Raw genomic sequence first — 25709 nt, 5'->3', positions numbered from 1 at the left:
TCTGCCGCAGGGACCAATCTGCATGAAATGTTGCAATGTGCTGTGGTAGGCTCTTCTGCCATGCAAATCGCACTGCACCATATGTGAAACTAACTTTAATAGTTTGATGTCTTTTGGCACCTCAAAAAGCCAAACCTCTCACGACAAACATGTCTGCCCTGAGTCTTATTTATTCTTGTATAGTTCAGCTTTGCATAGACATCTACTTTAAACTGTGTTCATGGCTGGATCCGTGTTCACATGACTGGATCTTTGATTGTTGCTATTTGCCACTGTTTCTAGGGTGCATTATGCTGGCTACAACGTGTCAAGACCAGATGGAGACCTTGGGAGATACAAGTCCATTCCTCACCATCATAGGGGAGAGGTCCAGTTCTTAGGCCGGTAAGTATATTTAGTTAACTTGCTGCAAGCTTCATTCTGCCTTCACAGCATTACAGAAGATGGAGCTGTTTCCTGCTGGGTAAAATGATTACTCGATAAGTCTGCAGACATAAGAGAAGGAAGTAAACACTTTGCCGTTTACAGAGCTGATTGTTCCACTGCCCTAGCATAAGCCATCAGAAGGACTAAAGGTGCGTACAGACGCACTACAGAAGCCGCTGGGCGGACTTTCAGCAGACTAGTGCGTGTGTACGCACTGTCGGCGGACTGATAAGGCTGTTCGAGCAGATCGTTCAGGAACAGCCTTATCAGTCCACAGACAGTGCGTACACACGCACTACTGTCTGCTGAAAGTCCGCCCAGCGGGAGGGTCAGACGGACCCGTCGTTGACTTCTGTAGTGCATGTGTACGCACCTCTACAGCATGTTATTTGTTTTAACTCAGCTGTGTTGCTGTGTTACCATTGCCATGTAAATCTACTTGAGCATTGTTACTCTTATATATTCTATACATATTTAAAAAGGTTTTTTTTTTTAGGCACTTTGATTGAAATTAACACTCAGTCAAATGTTTTACTTTAGTATGCAAGTGAGATAGATGGGTGAGCTGCCTTTAGGCTCGTATTCTATCTACATTATTTTTGTTTCCTCTCCAGTGATGGGCCTGCAGAAGAAGACTTACTCAGACCAGTGATCAGTGCTCTGTCATCTGGAGAAAACATGACCGAGTTTCTTGAGAGTTTGGAAAATGTAGTGCTATTTAGACTCTGACATCAGTTTTAGGTTGATTTTAAAGCTTCCATTTGTAAACCTTGCGTCAGTGTGTTAGTGTGTTCACTATGGTTAAAGGACAACTGTAGTGAGAGGCATATGGAGGCTACCATATTTATTTCCTTTTAAGCAAGACCAGCTGCCTGGCAGCCCTGCTGATCCTTTGCCTCTAATATTTTTATTCAGATCAGGTGTTTCTGACATTGTCATATCTGACGAGATTAGCTGCATGCTTGTTTCTGGACACTACTGCAGCCAAATAGACCAGCAGGACTGCTGGGCAACTGGTAATGTTTAAAAGGAAATAAATATGGCAGCCTCCATATCACTCTCACTACAGTTGTCCTTTAAGGCTATATTGTATAATGCTCTATTAGGAAAGCAAATCCGTAAGGTGTTTTTGCAGGCTGCACTGCAGTGGTACTTCTGACCACAAAAGTGACTGGATCCATGTCCATGTCCACGTCCACTAGTAGGACCATGCACCAACCCTGCACTGAAGCTGAGTCGGGCTTATAGTAATGGATAGAAAGCATGTTTGGTGATTCCACTACTCACCTATCTGACTCATAAGAGGCTGGTTTTGAGTCATATGGGGGGAAGAGAGTGGCTTTGTTGGGCATGGCTATGCTCCCACTCCACCCACATGACTATAACCCAGCATCTGCTTCAGTGTAGTGCCGATGTTTGCTCAGATGATTGGCTGGGGTGTGTGGCTACAGTCCCCCTGTACCAGAAAGTATAGAGTAGCGTTATTGACAAGTTTTTTTGCTTTAATGCACAGGACTGGTAGAGGTGGATAAGGACAGGATATGTAAGTGATCTAGGAATGCTGGAAATTAGGCAGAATGTATGAAGTACATTTGACAGAAATATTTTGATTGCAAATTTTCATTTGTCCTTCTTCTTCTTGCAGGTATAAATTGCTCCGATATTCAAAAGAACGGCAATTTCTCGATGGATTAAATAACTTAATATACGCCCCAAATATAATTATAGACAAATTATTTAAAAATATCACTGTAAACCTTGTGCCAGAGCTGGCTCCAGTGAAAGACTACTAATGGGATGCTCCATGCCCAACACCAATGTGAGGCCTAGCGGAAGAGGAACACTATTGCAACGGATCTAATGGACCACCTCCTATGTGATACTAGTGACTGATATCAAATTCCAATTCTCTGAATGTGTGACCATGCATTGCGTCTCAAGCCAGCAGCTGCTATATCAATGTTTACAGCAGAAGACTGCTCCTAATGCAAGCCTTGTCTCACCAAATGCTCTACACCTACACCCCTCACGCCACTGTGCAGTGATTTTACTTCAACACAGCTTTTGTTTTCTATTTTTGCACCAATATACCGCTTCTTGAGTTATCTTTTCAGTTTTTGGCCCTTACAAAAACAAAAAATAGGCCTTTTTATTTTTTTAATTTTTTTGTATTTGGCAGGTGTATATGTTTATGTATATATGAGTTTGGTTTGTGTAAATACATTGGTTATATTTGTGTGTATATATGTGTAGATACATTTATGTATACACACTCGGATTGATGTAAAGTTACTCCCAACAGTTTTTAGTGTACCCCTGTTTTACACCTTTGCATGTCTTTCCTGTATTACAGTTTGTTTGGGGTTTTTTTTTGTTTTAAATCTTAAAACATTGTGGCTTATTTAATAATGACAGTGCAAAGGGCAGTGATGTGCTACCTAGCGCAATAGTTCTGCCGTACTAAAATGAGCGTGGTTATTTTGGACACTTCCGTATTGACAACACGTAGTTTATCACACCTGACAAACTTAAGTACAAAGTCAATTTATTAACCTGAACCTAAATGTCAACCCTGCCTATTCACAAAGTCTCTAAGTCCTAGCCAAAATCAGCTCTAAAATCTAGTCCCCAAGCTAAAATGATCGCACTGAAAATGGTACCGTCACGTTCATACTAGCGCCCATATCACGTCAAGGAAAAAAAAATTGTGCCAAAATGAAACCCGCAATATCTGCACTGAATACTGGTGATCTATGCGCCAAGATCCCAGCAACCAATCAGAAGTCATATTTCAGTTCCAATAGGTTGTCTAGCAAAATATGGGTTAATTTCTAATTGGTTGTTGGGGATATATAGACCACATCACTGCTCTCTGCAGCTAGTCATAAAATAGAGGCCAGTGACTTCATTTTTGCATGACAATAAGCATATGTAAATATTAGACTTAAAAAAAAAAAAAAAGTTTAAGCTTTATGTAAAATGAAGGAAAACTTATGGCCAGCTATGACTGTAAACTGTTATCATGGTTTGTGAGCTTAAGGCCTTCTAGCAGGGGTTAATTCTGAACACTTCACGTGAAAGAAAAGGGATGTGTATGTTTATCGAATGCAGCCTTGGCCACTGTGGTATAGAATGTACAGTTAACTCCCTCATATCATTTGTAAAAGTTGAATTTATTCTTTGGCATCCTTGTATAATATATTAAAAAGGTACATATCATACATACAGGTCGTCAAACTATCTGTGCCAACTCTACGTCAGGGAACTGATGCCAAGAATAATTTTTTTTTCTTGTGTGTTTTTTGTGTTTTTAGGTTGCTAATTTATTTTTTATGTTTTTATACAGTGTATTTTTATTTGCAGCACATGACTTCTTGTGAAACTCAGAATGAGCCGAAATATGTTTTTCTGTAGTAGAAGAAATACATATTACCTTGGTGATGATGTTTTTCTAAGAGTGCAGTATATATTGCTTCAACAAATATGTTAAGTAATTTATTCTCCATTTTTGGAGGTATGTACGTTTGATGTATCTGCTATGGTTTTTTTTTTTTTTTATTATTATTATTATTATTATTTTACTTCTTATGAAAAATGTTGCGTTGGCAAATGCTAAGGAAATTGCTTTTTCATTTAAAATGGTTTCTGTACCCCCAGGCTCTGTTCACACCGGTACACTAATTATGCAGTTCCAGTGGCTTGAGAATTCTTGGAGAGTGCATCGATGACTCCGTATATTTCAATAGCCCGCTGTGTGTTCACATTGTATAATCATTGCTGCCGAGGACTAAAACAAAAAGTATTGCATGAAGCAGTTTTGATGTGCTTTCCAATGAGAACAGTGACGGGTGACTTTTGTACTAGTGCACCTCTTCATAATCATGGTGGTGCCAAGCCTGCTGGTGTGAATGGAGTCTAGAGGGCAGTTATAAAACTCATGCAAGCTGAAAATTGGGTAGTTTGTTTTTTGTTTTTTTTCAAATGTTCTACCAAATTGCATGTATTTTTTCACAGTTACATACTTTTTACTGTTAGATACTCTATTTTCAGCCTGTTCACTTTTATAAGTGTCCTCTTTATAAGAAGACTTTTATGAAATTAGATACAGGGGACAGAAATGCTATCTTACGTGTAACTGTTATTTATCCAAAGGATTCCTCAAACTTGTTCTCAAGTCCTACCAACGCTTCATATATTTTTCAGTGGGGTCACTTAATGTCTCAGCAGTGTGGCCTCACTACCTAAGAGCATAGCCACAAAATATGCTTCGTTTTAGACACTTGAGGCCATGTTTTGGAAATCTTGATCTAAAGTAATCTCCCCAACCCAAACGATCGGTTCTTAGTTTAGCTGCACCCAGGTGCCACATGTGTCACCAAAGAGATCATTTTTCTATCTTGTGCAAGCAGACTTCTATACCAGGGTTTACCAACTGCTGGTTGTACAGAGATACTGTTGGTCGATTGAGCTGTTAGCAGGTGTTTGCCTTAAGTCTGCTTTCACAACAGAGAGACATTTCTTCTGCATTGACACTTGTCCGTTCTGCCTTCAGGACTTCAGACTGGGGCTGGAGTCCATACCTTCAGATACTGTGTATGGAAAGCACTCTGTTACTCATAAGTTCCCACTATAATCTTGTGTTCTCTTTTTATAAAAGGTCCCATAAATATTGGGGTCGATGGGGGAGGGATATTAGATTGCGGTTATTCATGGCACTTCCTGAATTTCATTGTAGGTCACTGAGAACTTTAAACTTCATATTTTGTACTCTGTAAGTTCCATGTATCTTAGCTTTATGAATTTAGTCTTTTGTACCAGTGTTAACCATTACCATTTATGGAAGAGCATGGTCTCACATTAGCAATTTTTTCTATTCTGGAATATGGTTACTATACTGTAATCTCAGAATAATTTGGGATTCTGAGTTTAGTAGACTGAATGAAATATCTGTGCATAGCACCTACCAATGATGGCACCATCTTAGTCAAAGCCACTGCAAAAGTCATAGATGTAAGAGTTTTAGTAAGGAAACCTTATACAATATTTATATGGAAGAATAAAGTTGTAACTGAAACCTAGTTTTTGACTTCTTTTGTGTTCCTGCGCACTCCAGTGATCACCACTAGAAATATGTATTTACAGACTTCAGTCTCAAAATTCGGTGAAAAAAACATGAATTGTTCTTCAATGGGCCTATTTATAAAGACTGCCACTTGTCTATTGCCACGTTTCCAATTCTGATTGACACTTTATTTCGTCATGTTTATAAAAGTTTGGGCAGGGTTTGTTCCTTGGAGTATGGGCTTGAGGTCTCGCCTGGGGGGGCCCTGCATCGCGGCGGCGAATCGGCGGCGGGCAGCGGCGATCAGGTGAGACACGCAGCAAGCAAAGTTCTTGCTGCGTGTTTTTAAAAAAAAATTATTCAAATCGGCCCAGCGGGGCCTGACAGGCAACCTCCGGCGGTAATGGACGTATTAAGTCGTCCATACCGCTAAGGAGGTTAATCCCCATCTACACGATAAGATTCTTTGTACGATTCAATTACGATTTTATTTACGATCCGATTAAATCCGACATGTCCGATTGGGATTCGATTAGATTCAATTCGATTTGCCATTGTTTTGCAATGGTGAATTGAATCGGATCGAATCCCGAACAAACATGTCTGATTTAATCGGATCGTAAATAGATTCGTAATCGAATCGTACAAAGGATCATATCCTGTAGATTGGGCTTAAGGCATTGCAATACTCTGATAGCTCTAAGCATAACTCGGGGAGGCAGTGGCATGATGGGATTTGTAGTTTTGTCACAGCTGGAGTGCCAATGTTAGCCATCACTGAGCTGTTGCTATGCTTAATACACATGATGCAGTTTCCCGTCCGATCAACAGGAATCGGATCTTTATTTCCATCATGTTCGATCTGCTCCCGTTCAATAAGGGGACCGATTTTTTCCAGTGTTATCATGGCAAAATCGATCCCTTTATCGATCGTGAGCAGTTTGGACATGTTCGCACGATGCAACTTTCTGTCCGATTACCCGTCGATCGGACGGGAAAAGTGCCAATAAATAATAAAAATGGCAGTAATTTGAAAAGTGGCAATCGTGCTTATAAGATGCATTTTTTTTCTGGCAAACAGCTTTTACACTGCTCTATTCATTTCATAGGCTCCTAGAATGCTAATGCTTCTGATATTGAAGGCTGAGAATCAAGATGAATGTTGACATTGGGTTACAGTAGAATTCAGTGCAGTGAATGCACCATTTTAAACACACTCCCAGAATCCTCCTGGTGGCATAACACTCCCGGCCATATCTTTTGTCACTGAAGGTCACATTGTGCAAGCTAGCATTGTGTGAACTTCAGCAAACCACCAAGGTAAGGATTTTTCAAACCTAATTACATTTTTTTTTTCCAAGGAGCAGCCATAATGGCCATTTCTTAAGTTGCTAAACATCTGTGATGGGAGTCCTCCCAGCCTCCTTCAGACCTTTACCTCCCTCACCGGCCTCCTGGGACCCTCAATCCTCCTATGGTCCTCTGAAATTCCTCCATTCGGGGCATACTGTGCAGGCACAGAATGCTCCCGGCGGCAGGAGTGTGATGTGGCAAACGCAAGGCCAAACGGCACATGCGCTGACAGAAGTTTCAGAGGACCCTAGCAGAAGATCAAAATGGCCCGGAAGGATGGCGACTGATCGAAAGGTCTGAAGGGGGCTGGATGAAGCCCCAGGTATGTATGAATTTTGCCCCACCCTTGTCTCATGTACACTTTAAGTTTCCATCAGTGTCTGTCTTGGGGTCAATTAGATTGATATGCTATTTTTTTCTGCCTTGAATTTGACTTTAAAATATAGGTGTACTTGCATTACTTCATACTAATTAGCCTAGCCCAACATCTATGGATTGAGAGGGCACACTTTCTTGTGGCATTCATGTAGCATTTTGCAGTGGGATTATTAGGGTTGATTCACTAAAAACTGGTATTTCCCCCAGCAGTGTATCACGTGTTGTGCAATTGGCACAACCTGCGGTACCTGTGTAACGTAAGCATTGCTACTTAAATACTGTTGTGCTACTTGAATAACATGTTACCATTATAATGCATCCCGTTACTAAGCATCAATGAGATGCAAATATTTCTGAGTTTATGCAGGATTATGTAAATTTTTATGCAAATATGTGCAGCTTGAAAATGGACCAATCATTTTAAGCCTCTGCGGGACTTGATTGGTCCATTTTCAGGCTGCGTACAATTGCATGGCATGAACTCTGAAATTTTAGCAACTCATTGATCATCCCTACCCGCTACCTGTGTACCGCAGATTGCCCTATCAGCACTAGTCTGCTGGCGGAAGTACCAGTAAAATTCACGGCTTTTAGTGAAACAACCCTATTTGTTACTAAGGAGCGGTTTACAGTTGCTGCTGGTGCCTGAAGTGTTGGTACAGGGCAGACATGTGAAGGATGACTATGCAAGTATCTTGTAGTGTGTTACATGAGATCCAATTTATGAAGGATCTCCAGGATTGGAGAATATAATTGATTTTGCAAACCTGTCCTGCCTTAATTACATCTGTTGCTGTTGTTAGGTGGCAATACATTGAAACCATTTTCTGTGCAAGAAAAAGCAGTAGGCGTGCACCTTCCGTCTCGTAAATTTTACTGGCAAAAGTGGCAATCCAAAAAACGTTCAAACATCCATAACATAGCAATATTCAAATCAACATGGCAAGAGTGTGATGCCAAGCATCGCTTACGTATCGGCAGCAAGCAGGGTGCGCGGTGTGGAGGTGGGGGTCAGGCACTAGGCGGAGGAGCGACGGCCGTTTTGCGTCTATGTGACGCTTGGTCACGCTGCCTGCCACACAACACTCCTTGCTCTTGTTGTGAACATTGAAACCATTGCATGGGTCAGATCAGACTAGTGTGGACTGCTGAAAGGTTAGTGAAATACCAGGGAAGCAATTGCAGTTCTATCCATGTACATACTGTAAATAAATCCAGTGTGGCCTGGATCTGTTACACAAAGTTTTCACATGAGGTGCATGCACAAAACTGCAATCACACATCCACTGTCGGCTATCAAAGCAAATCAAGGGCATGGTGTGATATGACTCGGGCAATAGCTGCAAATGTTTGCCACTTGGTAACAGAAAATATTTAAGAAATCTTCACCAGGTTTCGTTGTTTGCTTACTTCAGGCCACAGAAGCTGCCATTATACATTGCATAAAGGTGTGCATGTTTTATATCATCAGCAGTGGAGCAGGCTAGAACATTTATGGTGCTTTTTGTGCTTGTAAGTACACTTAGATTTTAAAAATTGTCAGTTTTTTTAAATAGGGTCATCTCCTTCAGTGAGATTCATAAAGCTTAGAGTAAATTGCCCAGAATTTAACTTGAGCGACGTTTATATCACTTCCCTACAAGTCTGATTCCAAAGGCCATATTATTATTATTATTTATACAGCGCCAACATCTTACGCAGCGCTGTACAGAGAATATATTCTTGTCACTAACTGTCCCTCAAAGGAGCTCACAATCGAATCCCTACCATAGTCCTATGTCTATATATATATGTGTCGTGTAGTGTATGTATTGCAGTCTATGGCCAATGGCCTCAATTCACTAAACAGTTTAGACCAGTCTACTAATGGTGTTTAGTCTACTGATGGTTTGGTCAGTTGCATCAAAGGGGGAATTCACTATTACAAATGTTTTAGACCTGGTCTAAAACATTTGGTAATTAGGTCGGTAAAGCAGGGGAAATTATCAATAGATGCAATTCACAAACAAGTAGCTATGAATGACCTCCTTCTCCTTTGATGAGCTCTCCTCTGCATACAATTAAACTTCCGCATAATTAATTCAAAAGGTTCCATCCTCACATCTAAAATACCTCACAGAATTACTTTACCTACAGAAATCAGCTGGTGTAATCTGTCAGAAAAACTGGGTGTGGTTACTCCTTGTTTGCCTTTGTGAATTGAGTATTTACTGCATATTAGACCAGGTCTAAAAAGAGGTCTAAAACATTACCCCAAACCATCAGTAGACTAAAAACCATCTGTAGACTAGTCTAAACTGCTTAGTGAATTGCGGCCAATTATTTGTGTTAGTTGATCAATGTTTGCAAAATGTTTCAGTTCATTAGGAAATACTCTACCTGTGGCTCTCTAATGCTGGGAATACACCATGAGATTTTTCGGCAGATAGATGACTCGATAGATAATTTCCGACAGGTCCGATCTGATTTTAACCGACTTTCTGATCGATTTTCTCATAGAAGTAAATGGAAATTGATCAGAAAAAGGATCGGAGAATCGATCAGAAAGTAAATCCGCCCAAAAAAAACCCTCAACATGTATTCCCAGCATAAGCCTAAAATATGTTGAAAGATATTTGCTTGAGGTTCCACATGAACAGGCTGGCTGCAGAATCCAGGATAGAATTGGTCTCTACAGGACAAAGTACTTTTTTTAAAAAGGGAATGGTTTACTCATGTTTGTTATATTCATTTATTGTTGTTAAAATCAGTTTTTATTTACGTTTTTTTTTTTTTTTTACCAACCAGAAGAGCCGCCAATCAGGTCTCTAAACAGAGCTTTACTGCACTTCAGTTGCCTGTTACCATTCAATGTCCCATCAGATCAACTTGTTGAATAAATAATTTCCATGACTTGACATCTGATCTGCTCCTGATCAAGAATGGGATCAATTGTCAGATCATTACTGCACAAAATCGATTCCATCCTCGATCGAGAGCAGGTCGGATAAGACGGAAATTATTAATTCGACCCGTCAGTCTGACAGGAAATTAGTACAGTATTATTATAAATGCATACCTCCTCCTGGATTTTTAGGTAAATTAAACATTTGAATACTCCTTATTTACATGCACCCCCAAAAAAGTTATTTTTAAACATACATTCATTTTTATTTAATTTGTTTTTTATTTAAATAAAAATAGATGTAATTTACCATTCCCTTTCTAAGTTTACACTACTGATTCAGTGAAGGCAACCAAAGGGCAGTAATAACACTAAAAGTGCATTGCACTGTAGTGACTAATCATTTTATTTTCCTTTTTATCGATATAAGTAATTAACATTGAATTGAGATTGAGCGCTACAAGTTGGTGCACATTGCCGGCATGTTTTCAAACCACATGGTAACTATAAACGTCTGCCAAGAAAAGTAGCCCACAACAACACTATACCGTTAACCTCCTTAGTGGTAACCCCCGAGTCTGGCTCGGGCCAGAAATCCGCAGCTCAGAGCGGTAACCCCGAGCTGGATCCATGTGAGGTGTGTAATGTGCAGGACTGCCGCCGATCTATCTAGTGACATGATTTTTTTAGGGTCTAAAAGCTTGTGAAAAAATTGCACCGCTATCAGAACCTAAAATCTGGAAATAATAATACCGCTAGGGAGATAAACAAAACAACAATAACCTTTCAATAGCGCTTGTCTCCCATAGGACTCAAAGCACTTAAGCTCTCTCATATTCAGTTATTGGTAGTAGGATGAAGCATTATCCTCAACAAAAATTATATTTCTGCAAATGCCTGACTAAATAGGTGAGTTTTCACTCAAAAAAAAACAAGATCCTCCGAAATCAAATGTATATCTATTGTGCCTTGTTCTTAAAACAATTGGAGTGGTTTTCAAACATTCAAATATGGGACACCGTATCATATTGTGCATTATTTTGTTGATATCAAGGCATGAGTCTGTCCCGTCTGTCTTGGTTTTTAGCACAGTGCATTATTTATAAAATAAGACAATGGTTATGTGGTCTTGGAAGAGAATGTTGCTCTTCAATAAAATAGCAATAATATCAATGAACTGGGAAGATTACACTATTTAACTATGTAGTATGCTATGAATACGATCAAACATTTTTTTATTTTTGTTTGTTTGTTCATGCATTGCATGTCTCAATGAAGGTTGTGTTATTTTGCTGTTTTCCATTGGTTACATATTAAACTTAAATGAAAATTAAATATGTCTTGTTTGTTAAATGAATACATTTCATGGGCTGTGTCTCTTCATCTGGTGACTGGCCTGGATCCATGCTTGTTGGTATGGATCAGTGGAGTTTCAAGCATGTGATGTGACCATTATTACCATCTTTGTTGATCATCTGCATTTAAGTAGCGCACCATTAACATTTTTTTTTATCGAGCGGGCTTTTCCACAAAACGTGCGTAAGCAATGCTGTGGAAATTGGCTTCAGATGGTGCTGACTTCAAGCTTTCCAGGTCCATGTCACATGGGTGACTGTGATGTATTGTATTGTAGTGTAGTGACATCTAAGATACTTGCATAATGTTTGTAGCGGCACCACATGCAGCCACTGAAGACACCATTTTTTTAAAGAGTCATTGTGTCACATATCAGTTGCCATAATTGTCTTTTATCTACATTTTGCACACTTAAGTCCGGCGCTTTTCTTTTGCAGGGTGGGGAATGGTTAGACTGTAAGTGCTGTAACTGGCATGTATGCATAGGGTGCTTTCTGCTTTGTTGGACAGGCACTGTGGAAGGCAAATATGGACCATTGAGTACCTGACCTGTGGACTGGAAGATCTTTGGGCATGCACAGATCACTGCAAACATATACTGCACATGCCCAGTATTACTGGCATTGACGCTGTGGCCGTGCTCCCGGCAGCCTCACAGCACTGCATGCAGGATCTTCTTTCAGTTTACAGGTCCCTGGTGTGGGCCATACTGCTGCTAAATGGAGGGGGGGGGGGGGGGACCAAGGACACAGTCAGTGTAAGGATAGCATGAAGGGGGACAGGTAAATAAAATACCTACATATGCCTTCACCTCAGAACTTCTTTAAAGTGGATCCGAGATTAACTTTTATACATTGCATAATTGTGTTCATTTTATACTTTTTTTTGTTGTTTTTGTTTTAATTCCCTATAAACTAAAAAAAACCTCACCCACAGCTTCTCCAAAACGATAAGGCATTCAAACCCATGTAGCAAGGGCTTATGGGGGCTCAGTCTGGGCAGGAGGAGGTTACTAGCCAGAGATTTCAGAGGGGAGGGGGAGTAAATTTTTCACAGCGGTGGAGATGCAGTTGCAGATTACCTGGGTAATGAAGACAAACAGAACATGGTCGCTCTCATTGTATCACAGGAATAAATCATTTAAATCTGTTGAAGCTGTATGCAGCCAGATTTGCTGTGTAAAGGTCCGTACACACGCCGGACTTTAGGCAACGACGGGTCCGTCGTTGCCTCCCGCTGGGTGGGCGTGCCAGCGACAGTCCGGCGTGTGTACGCTCTGTCGTCAGACTGATACGGCTGTTCCTGAGCGATCCGCCGGGCGGATCGCTCAGAAACAGCCGTATCAGTCTGACGACAGAGCGTACACATGCCGGACTGTCGCTGGCACGCCCACCCAGCGGGAGGCAACGACGGACCCGTCGTTGCCTAAAGTCCGGCGTGTGTACGGACCTTAAGCTATCTTTAGATAAGATAAGTTAAGATTAGATAGATTAGATTTAGATAAGATATATAGACAAGTTACTTGTTGATAGTTTTTCATCTCGGATCCGCTTTAACCACTTAATGACAACCAGCTCCAGGGACTCAACAGCTACAGGGTGTTTTTATAAGTCAAACAGTGCTGTTGCCGATTTGTGTGTGCTCACTCACGCACGTGTGATTAGTGAGGAAAAAAAAAAAACATAGAAAAAATACACCTTTATTTCCAAATATATTGTCACCATACTTTGTACTAGGGACATAATTAAAATGTGATAACCAGGACAAATAGGCAGATAAAATGTGTGGGTTTTATGTACAGTAGCAGTGTTTATATTAAAACTATAGGGGGTGAAATTGGAGAAATAGGGTTTTTAATTTTTTCCTTGTTTTTCCCTTTAAAATGCATAGAAAATAAAGTAATTACTGAAAACAAATATCAACCCCCAAAAACCTAATTGGTGGTGGAAAAAACAAGATATAGATCATTGATTGTGATTAGTAGTGATTAAGCTATTGGCAAATGAAAGGGATGAGCACTGAAAGGTGAAAATTGCTCTTTGTCTGTTAAGGTAAAAAACGCTTTGGGGTGAAGTGGTTAAAGACGAGAAATCATCTCTAGAAGATAGAAACCTAACGTTATTACCAAACCACAGAACTTAACTGAACAGTAGTCTTTAATAGCACAAATCTGAATTGCCTTGTTTTTGGCCCTGCACACTGCATGTGTTTCCCAGATCATACCGAATCCAGGCAGAGCTATTGTATTTTCCACCTGATCGTACCTCTCAGGGCCAACAGCAAATCCTGGTATGTATCTCTTTCCTCATCTGTGCGCCTGTGTCTGGGAGGGCAGACAATTCTGAAACAGATGAAAATGGCAGTGTAGATGAGAAATCTAGGATACACCATCAATCACTTCCCCCAACTCTGTCTCCTTGAAACTGCCACACCGTAGCTTGTGTCCCTGTTGAAAACATTTTTGCTCACTTCATGTTCTGAAGACACCAAGGGTTATAACATGGCTGTAATGTTTACCAAAAACTAGAGATGGGACCACGAATCCCTCGAATATTAGGAAATATTCGAGATTCGTGGATTCGAATCCCGATGCCATTTTCCAATTTACGACTGCGCCGAATCCCGATGCTGCATCGCCGCGCATCCGCCGCTCGCACTCGTCCTCCGACCTCCTCCGACCCCCCCCCCGCGTCTCCTCCGCCCGCCCCGCGCCTCCTCCGTCCGCCCGCATACTTTGTATCAACTCACCTGTCCTGTGGAGCGCAGAGCGGCAGACCTCTCACTGACTTCCTGGTTCCCTCTAGTGACGGCTTTTACAATGACGTCATCAGTAAAAGCCGGTCCGGCCACTAGAGGGAACCGAGAAGTAATGACGAGATCTGCCGCTCTGCGCTCCACTGGACAGGTGAGTTGATAGTTATGTAGGGGTGAGCGAGGAGGCCCGGGGGACGGAGGAGGCCGTGGGGGTGAGCGGAGGAGGGGGGGGGGAGCGATACCTACCTACCTACCGGCCCCTATACCTACCTAAAGGCCCCCTATACGTACCTACCTACCGGCCACTATATACCTACCTACCTACAGGCCCCTATACCTTCCTAAAGGCCCCCTATACGTACCTACCTACCTACAGGCCCCTATACTTACCTAAAGGCCTGCTATATGTACCTACCTACCTACCGGCCACTATACCTACCTACCTACAGGCCCCTATACCTACCTAAAGGCCCCCTATATGTACCTACCTACCTAAAGGCCCCTATACCTACCTACAGGCCTCTATACCTACCTACCTAAAGGCCCCTATACCTACCTACCTAATGGCCCCCTATATGTACCTACCTACCTACAGGCCCCTATACCTACCTAAAGGCCCCCTATATGTACCTACCTACCTACCTAAAGGCCCCTATGCCTACCTACCTAAAGGCCCCTATACCTACCTACCTAAAGGCCCCTATACCTACCTACATACCTACCTATACTTAAGGCCCTATACCCTGCTACCTATACTGAAGGTCCCTTTAACTACCTACCTACCTACAGGACACTATACCTACCTACCGGCCACTATACCTACCTACCTACAGGCCACTATACCTACCTACCTAAAGGCCCCTATACGTACCTACCTACCTAAAGGCCCCTATACGTACGTACCTACCTAAAGGCCCCTATACCTACCTACAGGCCTCTATACCTACCTACTTAAAGGCCTCCTATACATGCCTACCTACCTAAAGGCCCCTATACCTACCTACCTATACTTAAGGCCCTATACCCTGCTACCTATACTAAAGGTCCCTTTAACTACCTACCTACCTACAGGACACTATACCTACCTACTGGCCACTATACCTACCTACCTACAGGCCCCCTATATGTACCTACCTACCTAAAGGCCCCTATACCTACCTACAGGCCCCTATACCTACCTACCTAAAGGCCCCTATACCTACCTACCTACCTATACTTAAGGCCCTATACCCTGCTACCTATACTGAAGGTCCCTTTAACTACCTACCTACCTACAGGACACTATACCTACCTACCGGCCACTGTACCTACCTACCTAAAGGCCCCTATACCTACCTACCTAAAGGCCCCTATACGTACCTACCTACCTAAAGGCCCCTATACCTACCTACAGGCCTCTATACCTACCTACTTAAAGGCCCCCTATACGTGCCTACCTACCTAAAGGCCCCTATACCTACCTATACTTAAGGCCCTATACCCTGCTACCTATACTGAAGGTCCCTTTACCTACCTACCTACAGGACACTATACCTACCTACTGGCCACTATACCTACCTACCTACAGGCCACTATACCTACCTAAAGGCCTCCTATACGTACCTACCTACCTACCTACCTATACTTAAGGCCTCTATATACCCTGCTACCTATACTGAAGGTCCATATACCCTGCTACCTATACTGAAGGCCCATATACCCTGCTACCTATACTGAAGGCCCATATACCTTTCTACCTATACTGCAGGCCCCTGTACCTTGCTACCTATACTGAAAGCTACCAATATTGAAGGCACCCATACCTAGCTAGCTATACTGAAGGCACCTTTACCTTGCTACCTATACTGCGGGCAACTATAGCACGGATCGCACAATTCTTATGTCCAGGATTTGTTAGATTCGGGATTCGAAAGGTTCGAGATATTAGAGAACCTTTTCAGATTCGGATTCGTCCCATCCCTACCAAAAACAATTAACCCTTCGCACACTCGCATGCAAATGTTCAAACAAAAGCATTCAAAGATGCACTCATCCAGGCACCACTGTTATTCCTACAGCTAAGTTAAAAGCCGGGGTCTTAGTTCACAGAAGAATGCATTCTTTTGCTTAGTCATCTACACTGCGTGGAAGTACCCAGGTAAACGTAGGTGTCCTAACTCTAGCCCTGTAACATGCATAGTGCAGACATGCAAACATTCATTGCATCAAACCTATCTAGGGATTAGGAGCACACATCTTGATGTCCTCTCCTGGGACAGATAGTGCATCATACTAATCGCACAAGGGAGCTAACGCAATGTATCCATGCGCACAATGCACATACACCAGCATACGCTGTGTGCATGCTGACAAAAAACACAAACGGAAAGGAGGGAGTGTGCTGAAATAAAACCCTGGCCACAAGGGTCCGTAACAAGAGAAAAAAGCGCATATATGCAGGCACATTGCCTCTAGTTAGGACATTAAATAAGTTCTTGAGGAAAGGGAGGTGCTGTAGGGGGTGTAGCCAGATAAATAGCAAAAAAAAAACCTTCGCACACTTGCATGCAAATGTTCAAACAAATGCATTCAAAGATTCACTCATCCAGGCACCACTGTTATCCCTAAAGCTAAATTAAAAGCCAGGGTCTTAGTCCACAGAAGAATGCATTATTTTGCTTTGTCACCTACACTCAGGGCTGGCCCGCTCATGAGGCCGGGTGAAACTTTTGCCTCAGGCGGCAAACTTCTAGGGGCGGCACCCTCCCGTCCGTGAGTGCGGGGGGCCGGCCGCTGAGCTGGAGGGGTAGCGGGCAGGACGGGGGTATTAGGCCTAGTGGTGAGGAGGGGGGTTGGACCCCCCTCCCTCGCCTGGGTCCCCCGATCTGCGCTCCCCTCCAGCTGTAAATAGTTATGAATCAGCCGATAGTAAGAGGCACGGGCGAGGAGGATTCACCTTCCGCGTTCCAGCGTGCGGTCCACTGACGTCACTTCCTGCAACGCCGTCCACTTACAATACAGTGGGCGGTGTTGCAGGAAGCGACGTCAGTGGAGCGCACGCTGGAACGCGGAAAAGGTGAGTCCTCCCCACCGCTAGGCCCAATATCCCCGTCCTGCTCGCTACCCCTCCAGCTCGTGGGGGGGCGGGCGTGCGTCAATTTTTTCTAAATTTGCCTCAGGCGGCAAAAAGTCTAGGGCCGGCCCTGCCTACACTGCGCAGAAGTAGGATGCCTACATTTACCTGGGTACTTCTGCGCAGTGTGGGTAACTAAGCAAAATAATGCATTCTTCTATGAACCTTGGCTTTTACAGTAACTTAGCTGTAGGGATAACAGTGGTGCCTGGATGAGTGAATATTTGAATGCATTTGTTTGAACATTTGCATGCGAGTGTGTGAAGGGTTAATATTTTTTTTTTTTGCTATTTATCTGGCCACACCCCCTTCAGCACCTCCCTTTCCTTAATAACTTATTTAATGTCCTAACTAGAGGCGATGTGCCAGGATATGTTTTTTTTTTTTCTTGTAATGTTTACCAGTCTACCAGAAACCTTGGTTTTTGTCCTTGTGACACCTACAGCTCAAATCTGAGCACACGAGGTCATCAAGGGAGAAACGGAAAGCACTGAAGCTCGATTGTATCTGGCTCACTTAACATAAAAATGGTGTTTTTTTTTTCCATTGCTGTCTCTTGTCCCTGTTGAATAGATTTATCCTCTGTTTGTGTTTTCTACATGTAAAGGGGCCCATACACTTACCGATTTACCCGCCGATATACAGCCACATCAATCACTGTGATCGAATCGGCTGTGAAATCAATGTCCAGTAGAAAAACTGGCAAGCGATAAACAGTTGTAACCATATTATACATGGACATAAACAAATTGACGTGTTGATTTTTGGTCTGTTTCACAGTGTCCTCCCAGGCTCTCAACAGACTAAACATCGATGCAAAGCCTCTGGGCAGTAAGGGCTGGTTCACACTTTCTTAAAAAAAAACCATACCAGTTCTGGACTCTCTTAAGCAGGAGGCAGATCCTAATGTTCAAAATAGGATCCGCTTTCTGTGTTAGGCTAAGTGGAACTTTTTTCTGGATCGGACTGAAACATTTATGCAATGAAAGCCTTTGAGAATGGACACTGTCTGTTCTCACTAGGCTAGTTGCCACGTCCGCTTTGCCCATGAAGTAATACTCATGTCCCACCGCTGCTCAGTCCGTCATGCACAGCCCAGTGGGCGGCAGAAGCATGGGGATCTCGATTGGGTTGCAAAGGACCAATGTGAACTCTCAGCAACAGGAAGTATTCTTATTGGTTCTTGGTGGACTAATGACAATTTTGAATGTTGCTAGGGAGAATTTACCTAATGCAGCCTATGCAGAGCCCCATGCTCCTGCCAGCCTCCAGGATGAATATAGATGGACCGAGCAGCGATGAAGACGTGATCGACGCAGGACACGTGATTGAAGCAGATGGTGAAATTATTGCAAGCGGATCCAAAACTGATGGAAAGTTTCGGCTTAGTGGATGCACTTACCGATCGTTTCAGTTTTGCAGTGTGAACTGGCCCTAACTCAGAGGTTTTACATTGTTGTCAACCCAGTAGAGAGATGTCCATTTCACCATCAAAGATGGGATTTAGTGTTGTCATACAGGAAGCTGCTGCTTTATTGTTAAGCCTCATACACATGGGGCACCGTTGTTGCTGTTCCTAGCACACAGGAGACGTGTGCGCAACAGCTCGGCGACAGCTCCGCCTGAGCGACAGCTGTCTACATGTCTCTGCCCAACGGCCAGAGACGCGGCGGAAGCTGTCGCCGAAAGTTTCGCCCCCCTGCCAGAAGCTCCCTTCTGGTTGTGGGTAGCTTTCGCTAGTCCGCACATACACTGGTGACAGTTGCGGAGACAGAAGTTGCCGGCGATTGAACTTTTCAATCGCACGTCAACTGCTGTCTCCAGTGACAGTTTGCGGTGCGCGCCTCATACACACGCGGCAACTGTCGCCCAGACATGCGCATACCACGTGTTTGTGGCGACAGTTGTGCCCCGTGTATATGAGCCTTTAGACTGCAGTACTAACTGTTTTGTCTTTTAAAAATAGCGAGTAGATACAGTACTGTAAAGAAGTATTTTATCTCCTGCTGATTTTGCTCGTTTGCCCTCTGACCAAGAAATGGCCACTCTATAATTGTAATGGTAGGTTTATTGTAGCTGTGAGACACAGAATAACAACTAAATAACCCTCAAGAACACAGTGCCCCAAAGTTGGAGCTTGATGTGCATTATCAGGGGCGTAGCAATAGTCATAGCAGCCATAGCAGCTGCTATGGGTCCTTGCAGCATAGGGGACCCAGGTGGTACTTAATGTATTCACCATTAACCCTCCTGGCGGTATAATAAAAACCGCCAGGGGGCAGCGCAGCCGGTTTTTTGATTTTTTTTTTTTTTTTTTTATATCATGTAGCGAGCCGAGGGCTCGCTACATGATAGCCGCTGCTCAGCGGCATCCCCCCAGCCCCGCTGATCGCCTCCGGCGATAGGCGATCAGGAAATCCCGTTCACAGAATGGGATTTCCTGGAGGGCTTCCCCCGTCGCCATGGCGACGGGGCGGGATGACGTCACCGACGTCATGGACATCGTGACGTCTAAGGGAGTCCCGATCCACCCCTTGCCGCTGCCTGGCGCTGATAGGCCAGGCAGCGCAGGGGTCTAGGGGGGGGGCTGTCTTGCGACGCGGATAGCGGCGATCGAAGTGCGGGGCGGCGGCGATCGAAGTGCTGACGCAGCTAGCAAAGTGCTAGCTGCGTTCAACAAAAAAAAAATTATTCAAATCGGCCCAGCAGGGCCTGAGAAAACCTCCTGCGCGGCTTACCCCGGGGTTACCGCCAGGAAGGTTAACCTCCTTGTGTTTCTCCACCCTCTGACTTTGTCTCAGTCCCCATGAACTATGTGCAGTGTTGATTGTATGAGAATGTAAATTGCTCAATTAACTCATATCCATAGGGTAGGGGCAGGTGCCATTGCTTGAGTGCCTCCATCTGAGGGCCCTTACTGATCCAAATTCCAGCTCCATATAATTTACATGGAGATTAAACGCAAGGAGAAATGATGTGCTTCTAGCCTCATTCCTAATCACATTGCACTCATAACACGCAATATGACTTTTTGACACTGTTGCCATCCTTTCAGAATACACAATGCATTAGGCGAGAATTATTTCTTGTGTGTAATTATCAGTAAGCAGCTGTTTATTACTGAATATTTTACATGTTTCATATCTGGTAAATTTCGGTGATTGCTAAGGATGGTCAATGGGGTGCAGGATGATGCAATTTTTTATGCAAATGTATGCCGCTTGATGATGGACCAATCAAATCCTACCAAGGTGGACTTTGGTCCATTTTCAAGCTGCATACCTTTCCATACAAAATGTGAATCATTTGCATCTGATTGACCGTTACCAGATATTGCATCCAAGCCTAAAAAATGTTAAACGTAAAACATTTCTGGAAACTCTGTGAAAAAAATAGTATACACTTCCTTTGAAAAGACGGCACAAAATAGTATTTGAAATAACTAAAGTAGCAGTGATAATTCCTTCTGCTATGTTATGCCATGTGGGAAAACAGGTGAACATCTGTAATGAATTTCTATGTTCTCCCCATGTCTGTGTGGGTTTGCTACCACATCCCACAAACATACAGATAAGTTGATTGACTTTCCCCTAAATTGGCCCTAGACTATGACACATGCACTACATGATACATACATAGACATATTACTGTTGTAGGGACTTAATTGTGAGCCCCTCTGAGGGACAGTTAGTGACAAGACAATATACTCTGTACATCACTGCGTAATATGTCGGCACTACATCAATACTTGAATAAATAAATAAAAAATAAACACCTTTGAATGCAAGGACTGCTGGGCTGATATATATACTGTAAAAAAAAACCTACAAAGTATTTGTTTTGTGAAATATATATTGCTTTCTGAATATTGATTTATGTTCACTCTTAAATAGCTATAATGTGTGTGCATGCCAGTGACCACTGCATTCTTCTTGAGCCAGAGCTAATATGCTAAATGAAAAAGTATTCCTATAGTGACATCTAGTGGTGATTTTGTATATTGTAGTTTTCAAAGTAACATCAGGTATTTGAGGTAATTTCAGTGAAGGCTTCGGGCTTGATTCACAAAAGAGTGCTAACTGTTAGCACGGGCGTTTTCGCGTGAATTTTCGCATGTGAAAAGATAACTTTTCGCGCGCAAACGCAAATTTTACCGCAAAATCGATATCGTTTCCGCGCAAAAATTCGCGTTTGCGCGCGAAAACGTTATCGTTTCGCGCGAAAATTCGCGCAAAAACGGCCGTGCTAACAGTTAGCACTCTTTTTTGTGAATCAAGCCCTTCATGTTTTCACAAGGTATCTCTTCTAGCGGTTTAAAGGGAACCTGAGAGGGATATGGATGTTTCCTTTTAAACAATATCAGTTGCCTGGCAGACCTGCTGATCTCTACAGTAGTGGTTGAATCACACACCTGAAACAAGCATACAGCTAATCCAGTCTGACTTCAGTCAGAGCACCTGATCTGCATGCTTGCTGAGGGGCTGTGGCTAAAAGTATTAGAGACACGGGATCAGCAGGAGAGTCAGCCAACCTGTATTGTTTTAAAAGGAAAAATGCACATTCTTCTCAGTTTAGGTTCTCTTTAAGAAGAGAAGCTGTGTTATCTTTAATGCCAAAAGATACCACTTGCTTCACTGAAGTTCATTGTCATTTTAGTGTAAAAAAAAAAGACTAGCAGTAACTAGATATTATCTTGTTTTATAGGCTCCAAGTCTCTTAAATGAAAGGTTTAATTCTTTTTTTTCTCCATTTTAATGAAGTTAAATTTTATAACAGATTTTTAAGTATGTTGTAATCAGGAAAATAATAAAGATTATAAATGAAAATGTGCTATTTGCTTAGAGCTTTGCTTGCTGTATTGACTGGCATATACTGTAAGTACCTGGGGCTTCCTCCAGCCTCTAGAAGCCAGTGGTGTGCCCCCGCTACATACATAGAGCCATATCCAACAACAAGCACCAAAAAACTGAGGGTTTACCATGTGTAAAGTAATAAAACATAACTGTTAATGTATTAGATATAAAATCCACATGGACTAGTCAGAGCTGGATTAAGACCACACAGGGCCCCAAGCAGAGCAATACATTTGTGGCCCCCCTCCTCAGCCACCCTATTGAAAGGATGCCCCCCCCCCCCAGTATAGGTGGCCGGATGTCCCTGCAGTATAGGTAGTTGTATGCCCCCCTACTATAGGTAGTAGCCAGATGTCCCCCCAGAATAGATAGCAAGACAACCCCCCAGTAAAGGTAGCCAGATGTTCCCCCAGTATAGGTAGCCAAGTGACCCCCCCCCCCTCCCCCACTATAGGTAGCTAGATGACGCCCCCAGTATATATAGCAATCTGTCACCCCCCAGTATAGGTAGCCAGATGTCAACAGATGTATGACCACTTTAATTCCCTAAGGCTCATTCCTCCCCCCACTCGCTTATGTCCTCCCCTTTGGCACCATCTCCCTCTGTCAGGCCACACATCTTTACTGACCGGTTCCTGGCACCATGATCTCTGCCTCGCTAGTGCTAATTTTCGAAGTTTTAGTACCCCTCCTTCCATCACTGTTTTTACTCCCCCCCCCCTTTAACATCCATGCATTTTTGGTGGTCAGTGGCAGTGCATCAATGCCTGCACACAACCCACTTTACTATAGTATGAAACCCTATAGGCCACATCCATACTCTGTACTGACAGGTGGAAAAGCCATTATGATTCGATCATAGTGAAAGAATCTGCCTGTAACAATTGATGCATGTATGGCAAGCTTTAGATTCTGGTTGCTAATAACAAGACTGCAGAGAGGAGAGAGAAGGCAAAGCAGGTGGTTTTGGTGCACAGCGCTCAGCACCAGTTACCCAAACCAGGAGCCCCATAGCAGGAATAATATGCTGCGCGGGGCGCGTAAGGGAAATTCGGGGCTCTGGTGATCAGCGGACCCCAAATTACTCCTCCCACAGAGTTGCGACGACTTGAAGGGGGAGTAGTATTTAACGCCGCCGGGAAGTTTAGTGGCAGCAGGAAGAGCCATCATTCGGGTGCCCGGCGCCCAACTTATCCACAGCGTACAAATACTAAGGGATCAGATACACTATAAGTGATTTTCTGAGTGCTTTTAGCCATCAGAGCTTCCTAAGAGCTTTTTAAAAAAAACACTCCCAATGATTTACAGGAAAATCATGGTAAAATCGCTCAGAAAAGTGCTTATAGTGTGTCTGAGCACTTATGCAGAGAAGGGGAGAAACGGTGAGGAGAGAAAAGCTGAAAGAGAGGGAAGAAGATATTTGTGTCGCCAGGATTGCACTTTTATTCAGCTTTCCTGTATGACACAAGAAGCTACACCCAGCACTAGGGGAAGAGGGAAACAAAGGTGAATGAGGGAGGGCTGGTGCACACCAAGAGCGATTTGAAAAGCGCTTGGCTAATGTTACCCTATGAGGGTGTTCCCACAGCAGCATTGTTTTTTTTTTCAAAATCACAAACATGCTGCATGTAGCATTTTTTGGAGCAATTCATTCAAAAATCGCTCTGAAAATAGCTTCACAAAATCGCACTTGCAAATTACTAGCGATTGCTATTGCGATTTTGGTGTGTTCTAGCTCAGAGAGAGGAGGAGTGGAGAGAAAATGAGAATAGCCTGAGATGGAGCAGAGAGCTTATCTGTATTTCAGTCCCACATCACACAGAGGCTACTTGCGTGTAATAGGACTCCTGTTCCTACTAAGTGTTGGGCGAACATCTAGATGTTCGGGTTCGGGCCGAACATGGCCGCGATGTTCGGGTGTTCGACCCGAACTCCGAACATAATGGAAGTCAATGGGGACCCGAACTTTTGTGCTTTGTAAAGCCTCCTTACATGCTACATACCCCAAATTTACAGGGTATGTGCACCTTGGGAGTGGGTACAAGAGGGAAAAAAAATTAGCAAAAAGAGCGTATAGTTTTTGAGAAAATCGATTTTAAAGTTTCAAAGGGAAAACTGTCTTTTAAATGCGGGAAATGTCTGTTTTCTTTGCACAGGTAACATGCTTTTTGTCGGCATGCAGTCATAAATGTAATACATATAAGAGGTTCCAGGAAAAGGGACCGGTAACGCTAACCCAGCAGCAGCACACGTGATGGTACAGGAGGAGGGTGGCGCAGGAGGAGAAGGCCACGCTTTGAGACACAACAACCGAGGCCTTGCATGAGGACAAGAAGCGTGCGGATAGCAATTTGCATTTTGTCGCCATGCAGTCATAAATGTAATACAGATGAGAGGTTCAATAAACAGGGACCGGAAACGCTAACCCATCACAGATGTTCATTGTTCATGTTACTTGGTTGGGGTCCGGGAGTGTTGCGTAGTCGTTTCCAATCCAGGATTGATTCATTTTAATTTGAGTCAGACGGTCTGCATTTTCTGTGGAGAGGCGGATACGCCGCCGATCTGTGACGATGCCTCCGGCAGCACTGAAACAGCGATCCGACATAACGCTGGCTGCCGGGCAAGCCAGCACCTCTATTGCGTACATTGCCAGTTTGTGCCAGGTGTCTAGCTTCGATACCCAATAGTTGAAGGGTGCAGATGGATTGTTCAACACAGCTACGCCATCTGACATGTAGTCCTTGACCATCTTCTCCAGGCGATCGGTGTTGGAGGTGGATCTGCACGCTTGCTGTTCTGTGTGCTGCTGCATGGGTGTCAGAAAATTTTCCCACTCCAAGGACACTGCCGATACCATTCCCTTTTGGGCACTAGCTGCGGCTTGTGTTGTTTGCTGCCCTTCTGGTCGTCCTGGGTTTGCGGAAGTCAGTCTGTCGGCGTACAACTGGCTAGAGGAGGGGGAGGATGTCAATCTCCTCTCTAAAGTCTCCACAAGGGCCTGCTGGTATTCTTCCATTTTGACCTGTCTGGCTCTTTCTTCAAGCAGTTTTGGAACATTGTGTTTGTACCGTGGATCCAGAAGGGTATAAACCCAGTAATTGGTGTTGTCCAGAATGCGCACAATGCGTGGGTCGCGTTCAATGCAGTCCTAGGCCGAAGAGGTCATAGCCTAGGGTCACAAAACCTGTTTATTGGGCAATTTCAATGGTGGCGAGTCTGACGTACATAAATCGCAGCAATGGCCGTTAGCAACGTCTGAATCTCACAATGTCTCATGCAGGTAAAAGACATATTGTTAGACTTGGGCTCCAAAGATGGGTTCCCTACATCTCTGCAAACCAGAGTTACAGGGCTCCAAATTTGGTAAAATCCCCCATAGGCTTTCATTGGGCCTCCTATTTACAGTTCCAAAATCTCACATCTTTTCAAAGGGCAATTACTCAGCAGTGGCAAATTTTCTAGCATTGTAGGGACCCTTAGGGGGAACATGACTGGTGAGTTTCGGGCCCCTAGGCCAAAGAGGTCATA

The 25709-nt window shown here is 43.4% G+C and overlaps 1 protein-coding gene and 1 long non-coding RNA gene across 2 annotated transcripts in view; one reads left to right on the top strand and one right to left on the bottom strand.

Moving 5' to 3' along the window:
• B4GALT6 (beta-1,4-galactosyltransferase 6) overlaps window positions 1–5504 on the top strand; it is a 167276-nt gene extending 161772 nt beyond the window's left edge. The window contains exons 8-9 of the mRNA XM_068237309.1: window positions 283–384; window positions 2072–5504. Of these exons, the coding sequence (XP_068093410.1) occupies window positions 283–384; window positions 2072–2219 (250 nt within the window). The 3' untranslated portion in view covers window positions 2220–5504. The remainder of the gene's footprint in view (window positions 1–282; window positions 385–2071) is intronic.
• Window positions 153–18011, bottom strand: LOC137518894 (uncharacterized). The gene is made up of 3 exons (XR_011020919.1): window positions 17949–18011; window positions 13724–13800; window positions 153–456 (listed from the first exon to the last, which is right to left on the bottom strand). It is a non-coding gene; the product is annotated as an uncharacterized lncRNA (long non-coding RNA).
• Window positions 18012–25709: the final 7698 nt, after the last annotated feature.

Source organism: Hyperolius riggenbachi, chromosome 5 (genome assembly GCF_040937935.1).
Source record: "Hyperolius riggenbachi isolate aHypRig1 chromosome 5, aHypRig1.pri, whole genome shotgun sequence".
Classification (NCBI taxonomy): Eukaryota; Metazoa; Chordata; class Amphibia; order Anura; family Hyperoliidae; genus Hyperolius; species Hyperolius riggenbachi.
The sequence above is the reverse complement of the archived record's forward strand: the minus strand, read 5'-3'. Positions and strand labels throughout refer to the sequence as shown.